Source organism: Lytechinus variegatus, chromosome 14 (genome assembly GCF_018143015.1).
Source record: "Lytechinus variegatus isolate NC3 chromosome 14, Lvar_3.0, whole genome shotgun sequence".
NCBI classification, from domain to species: Eukaryota; Metazoa; Echinodermata; class Echinoidea; order Temnopleuroida; family Toxopneustidae; genus Lytechinus; species Lytechinus variegatus.
Window position 1 is genome coordinate 33,258,205 of NC_054753.1, and position 17,938 is coordinate 33,276,142.

Genomic DNA, 17,938 nt, shown 5'->3' on the forward strand with positions numbered 1-17,938 from the left:
AATAAGTTCCCCATTTTTAAGTGCTTGAACTTGATCATGTGTGAAAAGCACGTATCAATGAATGAATACATAACACACTTAGGTTCAAAGGTAACTGGGAATACCCGGTACTATTTATAGGAAGTTCGAATTGGGTGTGTTTTTACTATTGTAATTGAATTTGTATTGAAGTACACAGCAGCAATAGCTTGAAGCCAGTTGTATCACTGCGTTCTAACCCGAACTTGACGTTTCAGTGCATCAATACTGATATACATTATGTTTATATTCGTTGGAATTCAGATCTCGTGTTTGTAAATTGATTTAGCGATGGCTGAGAAGTGTGAATCAGAGAAAGCATCAATCTCTTCACCGAACCTGATATGTCCATTATGCCTTGACATATTTGTCGAGGCGACAATCCTGACTTCATGTGGACACACATTTTGTCGGCGATGTCTCAAGAAATACGATCTAACCCACCAGGACCTTGATCACATGATCTGTCCTCTCTGCAGGGAGATCACCAAGTTGTCTGACAACCGTGTCGATGATCTACGCCTCAATGTCTCCATCAACGGATGCGTAGACGATTACCACGCCAAGTGTGGAGGGATGAATGCTGTTCTTGAGATGTGCCAGAAATGCACCGCTTGCAAGTCTAAAAAAGACGCCGTGTCATTCTGCAGAACATGTACATTTTATATGTGTGATAAGTGCCTGCATTCTCATCAACAGCTTGTAGTGATCTTTGGAGATCATGAGATGGTATCCATTGATGATGTCATCGAAGGGAAGGTTAGCATTGGTCATTTATTCGAGAAGTGCTCCATCCACAAACCAGAGAACAAGGATATGTTTTGTGAGGATTGTAAGGTCCACGTCTGTCACAAGTGCGTACTTGTTGGTCATAAAGCTCATGAAATCAAGAACCAGGTTGACTTTGAACAAGAGTTGCGACGGAAGGTAATTTTATTTATTTAATAAATCATAGTGTGGAAAAGAACACTGAATTGAATATTGACACTGAAAATAATATTTATGCCGATGATAAAAAATGATAAGAAAAAAAGCCTTGATCGGTGAGGGGTAGGGAGAGGGAAAGAGGAGGAGGAGCGGGAAGAAGGATGGGGAACAAGGCGGCACCTAAAGTTTGGCTCCCATGAATCCTCACCTGTAGAAGAACAATGAAAATGAATATTGATGATGATGCTTATGATGAAGAGAGCTAAAATGACTTTGAGAAGAATAGAAATGATCATGCATTTAAATAACATTAACAGTAATTGAGGACAATTTCAACCCAACATAAAGTTGATTTGAATAAAAAGAGGAAATTCCAATAAGCATATAACTGAAAATTTCATCAAAATCGTATGCAGAATAGGAAAGTTATGACATTTTAAAGTTTCGGTTAATTTCACACAACAGTTATTATGCACATCCTGGTCGGTATGCAAATGGTGAGACTGATGACGTCATCCATTCGCTTTTTATGTTTGTATTTTATATGAAATATTCAAATTTTATCCCCATTGTCAAGTGAAACAAAGATTAATTCTTCCCTGAACATGTAGAATTAGCATTGTTCAATAATACATGTATACGGTTTAGTCAATAGCTCTATGGTTTGGTCAAGTCGGTCCCTGTGGTTATATCTATAAAAAATGAAATGTTGTATAATTCAAACAATAAAAACAAAAGAAATATTGAGTGAGGGACATCGTCAACTGTCTCATTTGCATGTCACTGAGTTGTGCATATCAATGTTTTGTGAAAAATAAGCGAAACTGTCATTAATTTATCATTTTACGACCGATTTTGATGAAATTTTCAGCATGATGCTAGTTTGATTTTTTATATTTATTCAAATTAATATTTTTCTGGGGTGGACTTGATCTTTAATATATTTAATGGTATTAAGGATAGAAATGTTAATTTGAAATTTAAGGGGTAATAATTACAAACAATAAGTGACGATAAAAGATATAAAATCAAGTCGCAAACTTTGGATACTATTATGTTGATAAATGTATTAAAACTTTGACTCTGTTTACAAGTGATGTCAATATTCCTCACTACCCTACATGATTTGCTGGAATTTTCCATTTACCTTGAACACGGATATTATTTGCGAAGAAACTTGTCATATCTTCTGGCATGAAACCTTGGAACTCACTTTCACAAGCTTTATGAAATAAGCCTACAATTCATAGCATTAAAGCAATCTCATTAACACCCCTATTATTCAGTCTTCTTATGATATTTTGAGGATTTTCTATTCTTTCTTTTTCTCCCTTCTCCATCCATTGTCTCTTTTCATTATATCTACCTGTGCAGCTTTGTTTTTTGTTTGTTTTCCTTCACTCGTTTTTAGTATTTTGTTTTCTTGTTTTCTTTGTGTTCTTGTACCGTGCTATTACTTCCTGCTCTCGTAATGTTTTATTTCGTGTGTCCTCTTCATTTTATGTCATATCTTGAAATATTATTCAGCCTTGTTTATCGTTTACTTGGGAAGATACGATAAAAAACTAATAATTTAGGATTTGTATCTATTTTCTACAAGAAACATAAGATGATTTGTTTAATATAGATATTTAGATATTTTAAATCTTGTATCAATATGTCTTACTATAAAGGAAACCTTTACTTTGTAATTTTGATGAAATTTAGAAATGAAATAAATTCGCAATCAATCAATCAATCAATCAATCAATCAAACTATCAATCAATCAATCAATCAATTGCCTTGGCCGAGTACAATGTAGTCTAAGGCGCCTGGCTGTACATGAATAGTCCGTGGTTCGATCCCGGCCGCGGCACCTATGCCCCGGCCTGAGCAGGGCATTGAATCTACAAAGCTCTTTTATCCTGCATTTAAATAAATGGAAATGCTATATGCATTATTGGTAGCGTGGTGTGCACTTGTTTGTTTAAAAAAAAATCAATCGATCGATTGATCGATCAATCAAGCAAGCAAGCAATCAATCGATCGATCAATCAATCAATCAATGTTTTGAACCAATGATTAGGTACATTACCAGCAGTGGAAATTATTGCCACATAAGTATTTTGTCATTTATTCCTGGCATTAAAGCCCCAGTCACATATAGACACGGATCAACACGGCAATACCGGCATGATCCGGGGAGGTCCGGGATAGTTTTGCCCCGGATGACTGTAAAGCCCCAGTCACATATAGAGCCCGGACCACCCCGGACCATCCCGGATCTGATCCGGGGTGGTCCGGGGAGAGATCCGTGTTGGCGCCTTGGGCATCCTTGGAGGTCCGGGGTGGTCCGTGTTGGTCCTTGAACGTCCGGGAGGCCAACACGGCAGTTTTTGACTGTCAAAAACATCCGGCGTCATCCGTGGACTGCCGGGTTGGCAAAGCCATCCGGGATGGTCCGTGTAGGTCCGTGTGGCTGCCGTGTAGGTCCGTGTAGCTGCCGTGTAGGTCCGTGTGGCTGCCTGGAGTATCCTTGGCAGTCCGTGTTCTTTTTTCCCATCAAATCATTACAACGCTATTTACTTTATGAACTTTTCAGTAGTTGTTAAACAGTTGACACAAACATGCTTAATTTATTTAAATGGATGATTAAATGATTCAGGATATTTTCTTACGCTTTGGAGATTGGCCCGTAACCTAATATTTGTAAACTTAGTGCATGTATGAATATTTTTTTCTCTTTTTTTCTGATATTTACCCCCAACTTTGTCTCTTATTATTATTTCACATTTCATTTTTTTTTACATTTTATATGTATATGTTATGTACCTGTTACATCGAAATTGTACATTAAGTTTTATACTACTGCCCTGCATCGACAGTTATGCGTCATGACCTGGGCCATTAATTGTTATTATGTTTTCTATATAGACTTTGTAAATTTCTTTCCTTTATTGTGATTTCAATGAAGTGATATCAAATCAAATCGAAATTACATTTGTCGTTCAAGATTTATAAAGTACAAACTACTGTTAAAACAGTAAACTGTGTTGTATAAAAAAAACAGCGTTTTTACTGGTTAAGGAAGTTTTGATATCTTTTTTAAACACAACATGATAATGTTGCGACAAGGATGAGAAAAAAATGAACAAATAGATAAATAAATAAATAATTAAATAAATATCAGATCATTGTTATGAACAGATTTTCATTTGCCGTGCTGGTCAATATAGCTGCCGTGTTGGTCCTTGAGCTGACGTGTTGGTCCGTGTAGCTGACGTGTTGGTCCTTGTAGCTGACGTGTTGGTCCGTGTTGCTGACGTGTTGGTCCGTGTAGCTGACGTGTTGGTCCGTGTAGCTGACGTGTTGGTCCTTGTAGCTGACGTGTTGGTCCGTGTTGCTGACGTGTTGGTCCGTGTAGCTGACGTGTTGGTCCGTGTAGCTGACGTGTTGGTCCGTGTTGGTCCTTGTCGCTGACGTGTCGGTCCGTGTTGACGACATGCTCTGCCGGCATGGTCCGTGTAGATCCGTGTGAAGCTGCCGTGTTGATGCCGTGTTTACAGTCATCCGGGGCAAAACTATCCCGGACCTCCCCGGATCATGCCGGCATTGCCGTGTTGATCCGTGAGGATCCGTGTCTATATGTGACTGGGGCTTAAACACGGCATCAACACGGCAGCTTCACACGGATCTACACGGACCATGGGGCGGTATTCTGAAAGCTCAATTAGCGGTCAATTAGCATTTTGGTATTCTGAAAAGTCACTTAAGTGCCCCTTTCCTTATTTGGCAGGGTTGCGTTGCGCGCACTTGCAATACTACGCGTTATGACCGCGCGAAGACTTAATTGAGTAGTTACGAGACTTTTGGTATTCTGAAAAGTCTCATAGCGCTCAATTAGCGGACTTTCCAGTGGGGAAAGATAATGGTGATAAGAGGTCCATTAAGTCTCACCATATATTGCTAAATGTTGCTTTCATTTCGTATAAATATCATCAAATCGGTTTAATACTAGGAGGAAGGAAGAGAATAAAGGAGAGAGCTAAAAAGGGAATAGAATAAAGGGGGGAAAAGGTGGTGTATAGAAACAAGTAAAATAAGGAATAGGGCCTAGGGACTATATTTGGTATTAAATAAATTAGAAAAGGAGGAAAAGGGAGACAGAAATATTTGTGTACTTATAGGGAAAACATGACTATTATTTTTCTATATTTTCTTTTATTATTAGCATCATAAACTATTTTGTTTTTGCACACTTTTTTTGACAATAATGAAATTGCCAAATCACGGCAGATGCAGCAATGTGCAGGAGTGAATTAAACCTTGTTTCTGACAATGAAAAAATAAGCATAGACCCCTTTAGTATTTAAACGAATATAGAATAAAATACAAAAGAAAAAAAATAGTGAAGTGATGCCATCGTTTTCTCCACCTGTAAAAACCTATGTCATAACGTTTGTACATCAAATTTCAATAAAATTTCGGCTTTTTTAAAATCATGCTTGTTTGATTTGTAAAATATGTTTATTCAAATTTTGTTGGAGAAGATTTCTCATATAAATATAGTTTTTAGAATAAGTAGGAATTAAGTTAAAGAAGACCCCCCTCCCCCCCTATCATGGCCCCGAGATAGAGGCAAATAAAATATTGTAAAAAAAAAGAAAAAGAAAAAGAAAGAAAGCTACAAATGGATTCAATGGATAGGGGGTTGTGAAAATCAGAACGCGTTCGAAAAAGAGAAAAGCACAAAGGTACAATAAATGAGAGAGAAAGGGAAAAGACAACAGTTAATTTCAACAACACAACGAACCTCTAATCTCCGATGCAAATGTGCTTAAGCATTATTTTTCAGCAAAAATTCTTTGTATCAAGATCGTGGTGCAGTGCACCTGCAGCAGCCGGGCGCTGCGCTGCAAGGCAGCAAAGTGAAGAGACACTGCGCGCTAGGAGAAAAATTTACGTTGTAAGAGCGCATTTGATTGGTTAATTCGGCTCAGTAGGGGAGTGGCCTAAAAGGACTTAATTGAGCGCTAATAGAGTTTTCAGAATACGAATTTGGAGGTACATTAGCGCTCTATTAAATGGGTAACTTAAAAGGATATTTAAGTGGAAACTTACGAGACTTTTCAGAATACGGCCCCTTGCCGGCAGAGCATGTCGCAACACGGACCGACACTAAGCAACACGGACCTACACGTCAGCTACACGGACCAACACGTCAGCAACACGGACCAACACATCAGCTACACGGACCAGCACGTCAGCTACACGGACCATCACGTCAGCTCAAGGACCAACACGGCAGCTATATTGACCAGCACGATTAAAATCTGTTCATAACAATGAGCTGATATTTATTTAATTATTTATCTATTTGTTCATTTTTTTCTCATCCTTGTCGCAACATTATCATGTTGTGTTTAAAAAAGATATCAAAGCTTCCTTAACCAGTAAAAACGCTGTTTTTTATACAACACAGTTTACTGTTTTAACAGTAGTTGTTAAGTACTTTAAATCTTGAACGACAAATGTAATTTCGATTTGATTTGATATCACTTCATTGAAATTACAATAAAGGAAAGAAACTAACAAAGTCTGTAGAAAACATAATAACAATTAAGATAGGCCCATGTCATGACGCATAACTGTCGATGCAGGGCAGTAGTATAAAACTTAATGTACAATTTCGATGTAACAGGTACATAACATATACATATAAAATATTTAATAAAAATGAAATGTGAAATAATAATAACAGACAACAATTGGGTAAATATAAGAAAAGAAAAAAAAAATTCATTCATGCACTAAGTTTACAAATATTAGATGGGGGCCAATCTCCAAAGCGTAAGAAAATATCCTGAATCATTTAATCATCCATCTAAATCAAGCATGTGTGTGTCAACTGTTTAACAACTACTGAAAAGTTCATGAAGTAAATAGCGTTGTAAAGATATGATGGGAAAAAAGAACACGGACTGCCAAGGATACTCCTGGCAGCCACACGGAACTACACGGCAGCTACACGGACCTACACGGCAGCAACACGGACCTACACGGTAGCCACACGGACCATCCCGGGTGGCTTTGCCAACCCGGCAGTCTACGGATGACGCCGGATGTTTCTGACAGTCAAAAACTGCCGTGTTGGCCTCCCGGATGCGAATTTTTAAACCGTAGGATGGCAACTGAAGAAAAATGAATTATTCATGAATGGTTCGCTTCTTGCAATCACTTAGTCTTTGATTCAAGTGAATAGGAGACCCTTATAAATTTGTCCTCTTAAAATAATTAAAGCAATCTGTTATCATTCTAAATTACCCCTGTTGATTATGAAATTAGTTATTTGTTTTGTTTTTAAAGTAAATTAGTGTTTGTTGATGGAGGAATACTCGGATCTAAAAGCTTCAGGTTAGAAATATGTCTGTATTCATAGACTAAATGTTCAACGTGACGACAATGGTGTTACTCAAATCTCTCCGGTCTCTCCGAGTCTCTCTCATCCGTTCATGCTTTGTACATATAATTTCGTTTTCATATGCAATTATACCTATACTGAAAACGTAAATTTTGAGGGGAAAAGTTTATTTCCTTAAATTGTTCTGTGTCTGGATAATTTTCATTCTCTAATGTATGACACTGCCTAAACGGAATGACATTTCAATTTTTTTTAATTTTGTGTAATTCTTCTTAATTGACTAATATAATTAGCACAACACATAAGTTCATTTATCATTACAGTCCATTTGCATGGAAATTTGCTTTCCACCAGCATTACAAACACATGAAAGACAATATACATGATATATACAAGCTGTGAGTACATACACATAAAGACAGACAGCAAATGCAAAAAAGACAACAAAAATATGATTCCACATTAGAGGTCGTGACATGTTGGGAGCTGATTCTCATTTTAACTGTGATCATTATTTATTCTGATAAACAGGAATGTTTTATGTAATTTTCCTTGTACTATTCATTGATATTATTATTATTAGGCCTATCATTTTATTATTTTTTAAATTATTGTTATCCATTAGATGTAACGTACTTTGGTATAGTTGAAGCTATTGTAAGAAGATTATCTCCGAACAAGTTGATTAAACAGGTGAATAGATTTTGGCAAGAAGGATTGGCGGAAGCGTGATCTATTAGTGCGTGGAACGTTAATACGGATACCAGATCGATTGAACGAGTATTGGGCATTGAGAGGGTGACTTTGATCTTTCATGATTTTGTTTATTTTAGATAGTACTCTCTGTTCGAACAGACAATCCATGTTAGACAAATCAAGCCCAATCACTCTGTGCCACTCGTCTCACCTGATCTAGTCGAGACCTGTCTTTCATGGTACCGTTTCCATAGTAACAAATCAGATTATACGTTAATATGCTCTGTATGAGGGCCTGATAAAATAAGACAAGAATAGTTTTGTCAATGTGGATATTTTTCATCATTCTCAGAAAATAGATTCGTTGGTTTCCTTTTTTGCATAGAGTTTTAGTTTTCTTTTACCAGTCGGCTCGAGTTGCATTATTGCATATTGCATTTATTGTTTATCTTCAGATCTAACTGCAATTCATATTGATATTATGTTTATGATTTTGAAATTAACACTATCAATTCATTAATTTATCATCTGCCATGCATCATAACATCACATCCACCCCTCCTCCGCCTCTCCCCCTCTTTCTCTCTCAAAGTACACGTTTACTTCTTCAAACTTTCTTTCATCTTAACCATAATTACATGTTACATTATGGTTTGAATATTAATATCCTGTTTATCTTTCACATTGATCATAATTATATATAACATTACAGTTAATATTGCGGTTTATTAAATTGTAACTTTATACTGTATACATCCCTTCACACAACTGACAAAATGGAACATTATGTTTACCGGCCGATCATGAAAGCATAATATTTCTGTTCTCTCTCCTCTCAAAAAATAATCTATATGAACATAGAAAATCAGGGATATGTTCAGCAGCTGTTAACATTTATCCATCACTGTTAAAGTGCAAGTCAATCCCAACAAAAAAATGTTATTTGATTAAAAAGAGACAAATCAAACATGCATAACACTAAAAAAAAATCATCAAAATTTGACTTACCGGTAAATATGAAATTTATGACATGCCAAAGGTTCCGCTTAATCTAACAAAACAGTTATAAGCACATCCTAGTCGGTATGCAAATGAGGGACCAATTACATCACCCACTCACTGTTTGTTTGTTTTTTCATTTCATTTTATTTATTTAGCTTTGTGAACACATTGATATTAGCTTAGGTTATAGGGTTGGTCGGAAACATGATTGTACTGTATACCAAATGCTATTACATGTAAATATTAATGTGGTTGTGAAAAGAAATTGATTAACTTAATTGGTATAGAATACAAATAACGGTATACCAAGTTAAAACAATTTCTTCATTAACCAGATTAATGTGATGAAATTAAATGAAACATACATAATGACATAAACTTTCCCTGTCCCACAAAGTTGAAATTATAAAAAAGATGCAGTTATAGTTTCAAGCAATATATAAACAAACATACATGTATATATACGCTTTGAAACGGCGCCAGTGACATCAGAACTACATGTAGGCCGTATCATTCCAAAATAGTATTGTCAATTAAAACAGCAAACACATACATTTTCTTCTAACAGGACTATCATTATAGGCATACCGTTACTTTAATTCTAATCTTTGTGAAATGTATTTATTCTTGTCAAATATTATGCATGTTTGTTGTTTTTTTAGTAGTATCATATCACTGATATGAATTACAATTTCAAGATTGAAAGAACCACGGTCAGAAAGGCAAACCCAAATAAGTGAATTACACTGCGGAGATTCAAACAATATAAAAAGGCATCAAATTCAAATTATTGTTGATTGACTATTAAAATTTAATATAAATGTTCTGTGGAGCGATCTACTGTACACACGTGCACCCGTGAGCCTTGTGTACAACTGGGATTCTTTTTTATCAATATGAGGAAAGAATATAATTCAAGACGAAAGAACTGTCATAACATAATCAGCATTTAAACGATCACAATAAACACGGCCTCTATTACAGACTAGTGTATTGAGGGAGGCGGATTGCGAAGCGAATTGCTCATGAATAATTCACGATTCTTCAGTGGCCGTCCTACGGTTTAAAAATCCGCAGGATATCCTGTTCAAGGACCAACACGGACCACCCCGGATCAGATCCGGGATGGTCCGGGGTCTATATGTGACTGGGGCTTTACCTAAAGGTGAATCTCAGGATCGCTTGATTTTTTTTAAAAGCTATAGAAACAGGGGTGCTTGGGAGTGCTTTGGGGCCTTGTTTGGCTATGTTTCATTTGAGCATGTGCCTTTGTTTACTTGTATTGTTTTTGTCGGGGATATAGCCTCAGCGGAAGCAATGCGGGTGGGGTAGTGGTGCGTGTTTGGGTGGGGTGCGGCCGAGCAGGGTCCCGAGGCGTTCCTATAGTCCCCTTGTTTATTAACAGGAAAAAATATACTGGCTTAGTAGGTATAAGTTTGAAATTAAACTTAATAATGCGGTATATGCTGACTGAATTTTATTTACAGCTATTTCTTTATATTTAATAAGACAAAGAAAAAGTCAAGAAGGGGTAGATTTTTATTATTGGAAATACTACAGCAACCTGTAGAGAAGGGTGAGCTGTGATGGAGTGCTGATTTGGAGAGGTCGTATAGATGGGATTCCTTCCCTTCTTTTTTACCTGCAGGTATTACGAGCAACTTATTTAGGATTCTTAGAGATAATGTTCTACAAGGAAGGGATAACAATATTCGATTTGATCGACACTCATTTTTGTTTTGAACAATGGCGCAATAAATTAGAGTTTATCATTCGATTATGTACTGCAGTTACACTAGGAAATCTAATCCTCACTCTCCCTATAAATAGCGTAGTGAAAATCTTAGTTTTTATACAAAAAAATGGTGGAATGATCCTTTTAGATTTTCTTTATGAATAGATGCTTAAATTGTAATTTTGTTTCCTTAAATGTTAGAGGAATAAGAGAGTGCGCGAAAAGGGGACGAATATTTTCATGGTGTAAAGAGAAAGGGGATGTAATTTTTTTTTTACAGGAGACGTATAGTACAAAAGAAGTAGAGGATAGATGGAGTTCTGGGTGGGATGGGTCATGTTACTATAGCCATGGATCAAATAACAGCAAAGGAGTACTCATTCTTATCAAAATTTCGCTAGACTTTAAACTTATAAATATAAAACAAGATGACGAAGGGCGATACATACTCATTGATTGTGAAATCCAAGGACATAGGATGGTCCTTTGTAATGTATACTTACCGACGAGGGATAAAGAAAATCATCAAATAAGATTGTTAAAGGATATGATTATAAAATTGAAAAAAAAAAAAATAGTTGTAACAAACCTGTTTTAATGGGAGGAAATTTTAATATTATTATGAATTCTGAATTAGATTTTATAATGGAACAGTGAAACAAAAATTACATGACAAGGTTAGTAAAGAAGGAGAAAATTTTATGGAGGAACTACAATTGATAGACATATGGAGGGAGAGAAATCCATTGAAAAGACAATTTACCTTCACTAAAATAATCCATTTATGCAAAGCAGATTAGATCATTGGCTAATATCAGATGATTTGGTAAATGTTGTTATTAGGTGCAAAATTTTACCATCTATAGCTCCTGACCATTCAGCTATATTTTTGTTCTTGTATGATAAAACTGATAAGGAAATGCGTAAAAAGAATGGTTCTTATTGGAAATTTAATAATAGCCTTTGTGGCAATGTAGAATATGTGAAAAGAATGAAAATAGAAATACTTACATTAAAGGAGAAAATAAAATCAGAAGTTAAAGATAGAAGAGTTGTATGGGATTATTTGAAAATGAAAACAATGTCTTTCACAAGAACTTTTTCGAAAAAACTGGCGAATAAAAAAAAAAATCTCTCGAAAAGGAATTGGAATGTTTAGAAAATATAGTTGCGTAAATTCAGTATATGAAGAATTAATTAAAAAGAGAGAATAGAAAAGTAAAGAACTTGCAGACAGTTACGATTACATTAATGATAATATTAAAATTCGGTCTCGCGCGACATGGTACGAAAGTGGAGAAAGGGATACAAGGTGCTTTAGTCAACTATTACAATCAAACAAAAAGAAAAGTACTATAACAAAATTAGTTAAGGTTAACGGAGAAATTACTGAAAATGAGAAAGAAGTTTTAAATGGAATTAAATCATTTTATACCCACCTTTATGCCAGGGAATACACGGAAGATTTTAGGGATTTCTTTAAAAATGTACCAACGTTATCATCTGAAGATTCTGAAAGCTGTGAAGGGGATATACTGGAAGAGGAGTGTATTTCGGTACTGAAAGAAATGAAGCAAAATAAATCCCCTGGAAACGATGGGTTAACAGTTGAATTTTATAGTACATTTTGGGCTGAAATAAAGGATGTATTGATTGGGGCATTCAATGAAGCTTTTGTTCTTGGAGAACTTTCTGCATCACAAAAACAAGCAATTATTATTTTATTAGCTAAAGAAGGGAAAGACCCACATTACGTAAAGAATTATAGACCAATCTCGTTATTGCATACAGATTATAAGATCATATCCAAAGTTTTAGCAAAACGAATTAAATTAAAGAGGTTTTGGAGAGTGTAGTGTTAGCAGATCAAATAGGATTTATTAAAAACAGGAATATAGGAGAAGCTATCAGATTAATTGATGATATGTTTTTTCATACGTTATATAATAATATCCCTGGGTACATGATATCAATTGATTTAGAAAAAGCCTTTGATTCGATATCCCACAATTTTTTACATCAAACATTAGGTTCATTCGGTCTTGGCCAGCAGTTTCGCAAATGGGTCAAAATATTATATACAAATAGCCAAAGTTGTATTTTTAATGGGGGAGATTCTACAAGCTATTTTCATGTTGAAAGAGGGGTAAGGCAGGGAGATCCGCTTTCACCATATCTTTTCATTTTATGCATAGAAGTATTAGCGCATAATATAAGATATAATAATGATGTTAAAGGAATTTCCTTTGGAAAGGAAGAAGTAAAACAGGTTATGTATGCAGATGATATGTCTATATTTGTCCGAGATCTAGATTCAGTAAAAACAGTAATAGAAATTTTATACAAAATCAGAAAAGTGTCAGGACTTAAAGTTAATAGCGATAAGACGAAGGTTTTATTATTAGGTTCCTCCCAAGGAAAATCATATGATTTATCTTTTGGCCAAAAGGTGGATTTCATAAAGATTCTCGGTGTATTTTTTTCTTTAGATGTAGAAGTAAAAGAAAGATTGAATTATAAAGAAATATTAAGTAAAATAAAGAAGTTGTTAAACTGGTGGAAGCAAAGAGATTTAACTTTGATGGGCAAAATACAACTATTAAAGCAGTTTATCTTTTCAAAATTCATATATGTGGCATCTCTTACACCAATCCCAGGATGGGTTTATATTGAGCTTGATCAGTTGGCTTTTACTTTTTTGTGGGGTGGCAGAAATAAGATTAACAAAAGAACGATGTATTTAGATTACCATCAAGGTGGCTTGAAAATGATGAATTTTCAATGGTTAATAAAGGCACAGAGAGTTATGTGGATTAAAAGACTAAAAGAAAATAGTGCAATGAAATGGAAACAATATTACAATTATGCCACAAAACATCTGGGAGGAAATTTTATATTTTCATGTGATTACTTGCTTGGATTGTTGGAGATAGCATTGCCGCTATTTTATATAGATTTATTAGAAGTATGGATAGAGACGAAGGATTTTCGTTTAAAATCTGAAACATTTAAAGGAAACGAGATATTTTTTAACAATAAATTTGTACGAATTGAAGGGAAATGCATATTTAACCAAAAAATATATGAAAAAAATATTTACAGATTGAAACATATTATGGATTATGATGGAAACTTAAGGCCATTTTCGTACTTCCTAAGACAGGGTTTAAACATAAATGATTTTCATTTGATAGAGTCAATTTATAAAACTTTTCCAGTCAGCTGGAAACGAAATATGAAAATAGATAGCAAAGAGGCTTCTCTTAGGGAAGAAATATCATTTATATCTGAAAAAAGAATTTTGTCAATAGAGGAGTTAGTATCTAAAAACGTTTATGCAAATTTTATGAAATGTAACTTCTCAATACCTGATGTTTTCGAAAGATTAAAAAACAAGTATAGTTTCTCTTATGAAAAGATTGAACTTATTTTTATGAGACCAAGACAATGTACTCTGAACAGTAGATTAAAAGAATTTCAGTTTAAAATGTTGCACGGCATTGCTTATACAAATCATCACTTGTTCCGTTTTAAAATCTCACAAAATAACCTCAGTTGTTATTGTAAAAAGAGGAGGAAACATATCGCCATCTTTTTTTGGAATGTGAATATGCTTGTCTGGTTTGGGATGATTGTAAGGTGTTTGGTTTTATTTCTACGGGTAATTTAAGCTGGGAGGAAATTCTTGTAGGTGTAGAATTAAAGGACGAAGGAAAAGATCGCTTAATCAATCACTTTTAAATCTTTGTTAAATATTTAATCTTCAAAGGGAGGGAAAAGGGTACACTTATAACCACAGATGAAATTAAAAGGAAATTTAAAGAAGAAGAATGGGAAGAAAGAAGGCTGGCGCTAGGTAGAGGTAAGATGTCTCTTCATTTAAGGAAATGGGAAAATCTCAATTAGAAAAATAAATAGGGAGGGTGAGGCATGTTACAACCGATAATGTCGCACCAACGCATAATGTCGCAGCAACGCATAATGTCGCAATCTGCGACATTATGCCAAGAGCGTCCGACGCATAATGTCGCAGTCAACGCATAATGTCGTAGTTTTTCTAACGCATAATGTCACATGTCGCAACGCATAATGTCGCAGCAAATCGTTAACGCATAATGTCACAGCGGTATTTTCTTCAGGACTCGAGCTACAGATAAGATATAAAACATGCTTTTACTTAGTATTTTGAGACACGAAAAAGAGAATGAAATTATTTTGAAATCAGGATTACTCTTTGTATGGATATTTGTCGCTTTATTACCATTTCGTCAACTGCCTTTTCCCCACTATCACATGGTCTGATATCATTTCGTCTACCATTAGTTAGTCAACTATCAACATAGTCCAATAACCATTTCGTCTAATTACCATCTCGTCTAATAGCCAGTTGGTCTAATAGCCGTTGTGTTTATTATCATTTAGTCTAATTGTATTTTTTTCAGTTGGTCCAATATCCATTTTGTCCGATATCATTACGTCTATTACCTTTTGGTCTAATAGCCAATTGGTCTAATAACCACTTGGTGTACTCTCATTTTCGTCCATGTTCCATTTGGTCTAACTTCAGTTGGTTCGCTATGACAATTCCCCCTGAGGACAATTATCCCCAAACAAACAAAAAAACGGGGTCTTGGAACGGATCGCTAGCGTGTCAGTGCTGATGCATCCCTGTGGAACGGACATGCGTGCATGATGTAGCTAGCCCGGCTGCACGTCCGCCGGGTGCGCTCGCGCAGAGGTGATCGTCGGACAGCGCTCTGCGGCCGCATTTCACCAAAATTGCAGCTCATTGTAGCAGATCAATGCGACCGGAACGGCGAAACGAAAAATATGACAAGCCTTGGAGCGGCTTTCTTTGTTCTTTTTCTCAATAAGACAAAGATGCTATGCCTCGGAACAGAAACCTGAGTGTAAAAATGGGGGTTCCCTCTGCGGCACATTATTATATACTGAGTGCCCCCCCCCCCCGGGCGTGAACCATTATAATGGTCTGGGTCGGTGGCACAGGTTTTCAATATATTTTCTATTTTATCTTAATATGTTAATAACTTTCTCTCTTATATCGCTCCCTCTCCTCTTTCCTCTCTCCCTCTCTCTCATTTTCTTCTTTTTCATTTTTTCTTCCTTTTCCGCCTTTTTTCTTTTTTTTGTTTAGCAATGCCTTCTGCATCATGAAAAATGGGAATGGGGCCTTGCGCTATATAGCTACGCATATGTACATCAGAAAATGTGTAAACTGGCCCACATAAAACATTCATGAAAAGACACGATTAGACATAATAATCACAAATGCCTAATTTCTCTGATTAAAAACTGATCTGATTTTTTCTTGATTCATTTGAGGTTTAATTTTCATTAAAAACACACCTTCACAGGTAGAAATATTGAAAGTCGGTAACGCAACCATCAACACTACTATTGACAAGAAGAACCTATAAACCTGTTATTTTAAAACAATTCATCTAACAAGAAGCTAAGAATTATGAAACAATTGGTGCACATTCCAGATTAAGATGTAGCTTTAGTTTTAATACAGTAAGCAAAAAAATATGCAAAGATAATATACACGAGAACGCCTTGTAATTTCACTATTTAGGCCCTAACTCTGTGCACTCCCTTTGTCTAGGGGGTTATTGTCCCCGGGGCAGGGTAATTGTTCCCGTTGGTAATTGTCCTCGGGGGGGGGGGTTAATTTTCATAAGGGGTAATTGTCTGGGGGTAATTTTCATCGGGGGTAGTTGTTCAGGGGGTAATTGTCCGGGGGTAGTTGTCCAGGGGGTAATTGTCCAGGGGGTAATTGTCCGGGGGGAAATTGCCCTAGAACCAATGATTGGACCTATTGATGATTGGACCCGTGGCAACGATACCAAATGAGTATTAGCCGAAATGGATTTAGACAAAGTGATAGCGAACCAACTGAAGTTAGACCAAATGGAACATGGACGAAAATGAGAGTACACCAAGTGGTAATTAGACCACTTGGCATTAGACCAAAAGGTAATAGACGTAATGATATTGGAAAAAATGAATATTGGACCAACTGAAAAAAATACATTTAGACTAAATGATAATAAACACAACGCCTATTAGACTAACTGGCTATTAGACGAGATGGTAATTAGACGAAATGGTTATTGGACTATGTTGATAGTTGACTAACTAATGGTAGACGAAATGATATCAGACCATGCAATAGTGGGGAAAAGGCAGTAGACGAAATGGTAATAAAGCGACAAATATCCATACATTAAGAGTAATCCTGATTTCAAAATAATTTCATTCTCTTTTTTCGTGTCTCAAAATACTAAGTAAATGCATGTTTTATATCTTATCTGTAGCTCGAGTCCTGAAGAAAATACCGCTGTGACATTATGCGTTGCGACATGTGACATTATGCGTTAACGATTTGCTGCGACATTATGCGTTGCGACATGTGACATTATGCGTTAGAAAAGCTACGACATTATGCGTTGACTACGACATTATGCGTCGGACGCTCTTGGCATAATGTCGCAGATTGCGACATTCCCGACCTTTCGTTTGAGGACGCGGACGCTAATTACAACGGTAGTTGATTTTGGAAGAGACTTTTTGGGCCCGTCGTAAAACTCTAGCCGGCAATGCAAATTGTGTGACATGAGATTTTTTTTTCGTTTCGCATCTGCGACGGAAACGTTCAATATGCGTTTCGTGTGCAAAATTCTGGTTGCTACTATGGTAACAGCGATATATCCGATTGAGGACGACTTTCCAAAGCCACATTTGACTCCTCCTAGAGCTCGAGAGGCCGCCCGGGGGGCCCACTTCCATTGATTAGTGGATACCAAGAGCAACCACGCGTAAAAGGGGACAGAGTGGGAAGTACATTACGTATAGACCTATGTAGCGTTATAAGGGTGTCAAAACGATGTTTAAAATGCTGAAAAAGGGATACTGACATATCCAATACTTGTAGGGTGTCACAATCCAAATACAAATTAAGAGATGCATTTTCATAATATGAAAAAGACTTACTTCCATTGTTTAGGGTGCTTTTCGAAACTCCATTGTCACGCCTGGTATCCACTTATCAATGGAAGTGGTCCCCCCGGAATTTGAATCTAATCCCCATTTCTGGGGAAAGTAAAACATAATGCCCATTACATCGTGTGCTAGAGGC

The 17,938-nt window shown here is 36.1% G+C and overlaps 1 protein-coding gene across 1 annotated transcript in view; it reads left to right on the plus strand.

Moving 5' to 3' along the window:
• The first annotated feature begins 309 nt into the window (after positions 1 to 309).
• The window catches only part of LOC121427319 (tripartite motif-containing protein 45-like), a 30,298-nt gene continuing 12,669 nt past the window's right edge, over positions 310 to 17,938 (plus strand). The window contains exon 1 of the mRNA XM_041623658.1: positions 310 to 945. Coding sequence (XP_041479592.1) covers positions 310 to 945 — 636 coding nt within the window. The remainder of the gene's footprint in view (positions 946 to 17,938) is intronic.